The 3,106-nt window shown below is 34.7% G+C and overlaps 1 protein-coding gene across 1 annotated transcript; it reads left to right on the plus strand.

Moving 5' to 3' along the window:
- Positions 1–216: 216 nt before the first annotated feature.
- LOC143598411 (ubiquitin-conjugating enzyme E2 variant 1C-like) lies at positions 217–3,106 on the plus strand. Its single transcript, XM_077076634.1, has 4 exons — positions 217–255; positions 1,408–1,547; positions 1,909–2,034; positions 2,769–3,106. Exons 1-4 carry the CDS (start codon positions 222–224, stop codon positions 2,907–2,909), a joined length of 441 nt encoding a protein of 146 aa, XP_076932749.1. The 5' UTR covers positions 217–221; the 3' UTR covers positions 2,910–3,106.

A 3,106-nucleotide genomic window follows, 5' to 3' on the forward strand; every position in this document is an offset into this window, starting at 1 on the left:
TAAACAAGCCATGTTTAGGCCCGATTTAAATACCGAAACATATCAACCCGTTAACCCATTAGCCCGACTAACTCTTCTATACATTGAATACAACCCATGGGATGACGCTAGTAATAATAATCCATTCAATTTGACCGACACACACTGCTTACATAATACATACCCCCCTCTGCTCTCGTGTATATATTAAGCTTACATCTATCGATCAAATCCATCAGATCATGACGCTTGGCTCAGGAGGATCCAGTGTAGTCGGTCAGTTTCCCATTACCATTACTTTCTTCTTCCATTTCATCAACTGGGTCTAATTTATTTCATGTTTTCAGTTCGATTTTACTTTTTTTTTTATTGTGGGTTTTGTTGTTCGGAGGGTTTTAACTTCTGTAATCTGATTATTGATGTTAATTATTGTTATGCAGTTTGTATTGAATCTTGATGTTTATGTGAATTAGGGTTTGATATTATTGGATGGATCATGAGTGTTCACTTTGGGGACCAATTTTATCCTTCAATTTTGAAAGCAACTTATTGAAAATAAAAAAAGTCAAATGTACTGATTTGACTTTTTGAACCCAAGAGGGATTGATTATGTAAAATGATGGTTAATTATGACAGATTGGATTATTGTTATAGTTTTGTTTGGTGAAATTCGACGCTTATTTGGGAGACGTAATGGATATACGGTTAGTTTCACATTTAAATGCACCGATTCTAATGTAGGCTGTTTTTTTGTCACAATGAAGTAATGAACTAGGGGTGTAAACGAGCGGAGCTGAGATTGGCTTGTGATAATTTAAGAGGGCTCGAGCTAGAGCTTGGCTCATTTTGAGCTGTATTTGAGCATTTCTAAAGCTCGAGCTTGTTTAAGCTCGGTTCGATTTGAGTTTTTAACAGCCTGATATTAAGCAGCCCACGTGCGGCTCCGGCTCGGCTTGTTTAGAGCTGTATTTTTAAAGCTCGAGCTCGTTTAAGCTCAGCTTGATTCGAGTTTTTAACGAGCTGATAGTGAGTAGCTCATGAGCGGCTCTGGCTCGGCCTGTTTACACAATTACACACCTACAATTACTATGTTACTATAGGTGGCTAATAGTATTATGTTAGGTTTGTGATGTAATATTTTAAATGTGTTGACCAAAAGTTTCATTCTGCACTTCCAAGAGACTATGAATGAAACGCTTGTTGGTTGATAGTTAGGTTTATAACTAAAGAATGCGTCACGTTGTCATTTTAGGTTCCTAATATGACTATTTGTGTACAAATACAGTAGTTCGTATGCAGATTTTTGTTCAATTTACTTTCTAAATTGTTTTGTTTAAAGATTCATCTCAATTGATGGTTGTTTCCAATCTTTGGAATAATATATATAAAGATGCCGGTTTCTCAAACTGTTAAATGTTATTATTGCAGTGCCTAGGAATTTCAGATTATTGGAGGAACTTGAACGTGGAGAAAAGGGAATTGGAGATGGTACCGTGAGTTATGGAATGGATGACGGAGATGACATTTTTATGCGTTCTTGGACCGGCACCATTATTGGGCCCCACAATGTAAGTTATATTCATTGCATAACATGAGTATTACTTTAATGGGCGAGTGGTAAACACGAGTACAGTATGCTATTTACATTGAAAAATCACTTAGTTATTTGCAAGTGATAAGTATCTGATTTGGCTTTACTTTTTCATTAGAGTGAATGATATTATTAATTAATCTTTCTTTATGTAACCAATCAAGATTCTAAATTGACCCTCTAATATAATCTTCCCATTTTGTGGATCCTACTTGTATATATTTAATAAAATGTTTATTCGACCTACAGGCTGTTATTCTTACTTGCAAGACACTTTACATAAATTATATGTTTATTGTTTAAGTATGTTTACTAACAATTTTTGTGGTTTTTTTCAGTCGGTACATGAAGGCCGAATTTATCAGTTGAAGCTGTTTTGTGACAAGGATTACCCGGAGAAGCCTCCTACTGTTCACTTTCACTCTCGGATCAACATGACTTGTGTTAATCATGAGACTGGAGTGGTATGTGAATATTAATATTGCAGCTAATTTCCTTTTTTACACCTTTGATCCTAGAAAAAGGTTCAATTTCATCTTTTTTGTGCAAAGGATTTGAGAGTAGATAAGTTAATCTTTAACATGTAAATGATCTTTTTCATGTTGAGATATAGTCAATTGACTTTAAAAAGTCAAGTTGTTTTGACTTTTCTGGAGAGAAGGAATAGGGATTTATTAGAGTATTCTTTTTAACTTTATTAATGGTGTACGTGTATCTTGAAAACACATGAGAAATATAGTTCGCTTTTTAAGGCGGGTTCGGATCAAAGTTGCAGCTAGTTTCCCTTTTACCCCTTTCGGTCTAGAAAAGACTTAGTTTTGACCTTTGAGTTCAAAATGAATCTCTTTTCAACTTGAATATCATTAAGATGTTACGTTACATATATTGTGAGATATGTTAACAGATTTGAAAGTAGATAAGTTGATCTTTTAGGAATCAACAATGTTCTATAACCGATTTTAAATCCCCTTTTCATATTTAAATATTGTCAAAATGACTTTTAAAAGTCAAATGTTGACTTTCTTGGAGAAGTGGAACAAGTGGTTTACTGAAAGTACTCTTTTTAACCTTAAAAGTAGTGTTCATGTATCTTGAAAACGTATGAGAAAATATCGTTTAAATGGATTCGAGACCTTTAAAAGATTAGATTTTTAAGGTGGGTTCGCATCAAAGTTGTTTTGACCAAACGGTTTTGCAGATTGAGCCAAAGAAGTTTGGGATACTAGCCAACTGGCAGAGAGAGTACACAATGGAAGATATACTGACACAACTGAAGAAGGAAATGGCGGCGCCACACAACCGGAAGCTTGTTCAGCCACCGGAAGGTACGTTTTTCTAGGTGGTATGATATAGGTGATAGTTGCATGTTTCTGTATGCAAAAGTAATGGTGTTACTGTAGAGGATGATGATGCTTTGAAGAAGCCTTGTTTCTGTTGTGACTTTCATGGTTGTTTACTTCATAATTTCATATGATGCTTGATTCATGGGATTCTTCTTTGTGCCAAATGTTTAATATTTGTGTTTCATTTAGTAAC

Source organism: Bidens hawaiensis, unplaced genomic scaffold (genome assembly GCF_021521415.1).
Source record: "Bidens hawaiensis isolate Kalapana, Puna unplaced genomic scaffold, B.hawaiensis_p1.1 tig00050094_1, whole genome shotgun sequence".
NCBI classification, from domain to species: Eukaryota; Viridiplantae; Streptophyta; class Magnoliopsida; order Asterales; family Asteraceae; genus Bidens; species Bidens hawaiensis.

Coding starts and splice junctions, on each gene's coding strand:
- LOC143598411 (XM_077076634.1), top strand. CDS start 222: ATGACGCTTGGCTCAGGAGGATCCAGTGTAGTCG. Junction 1,548..1,908: donor CCATTATTGGGCCCCACAAT/GTAAGTTATATT, acceptor GGTTTTTTTCAG/TCGGTACATGAAGGCCGAAT. Junction 2,035..2,768: donor TTAATCATGAGACTGGAGTG/GTATGTGAATAT, acceptor ACGGTTTTGCAG/ATTGAGCCAAAGAAGTTTGG.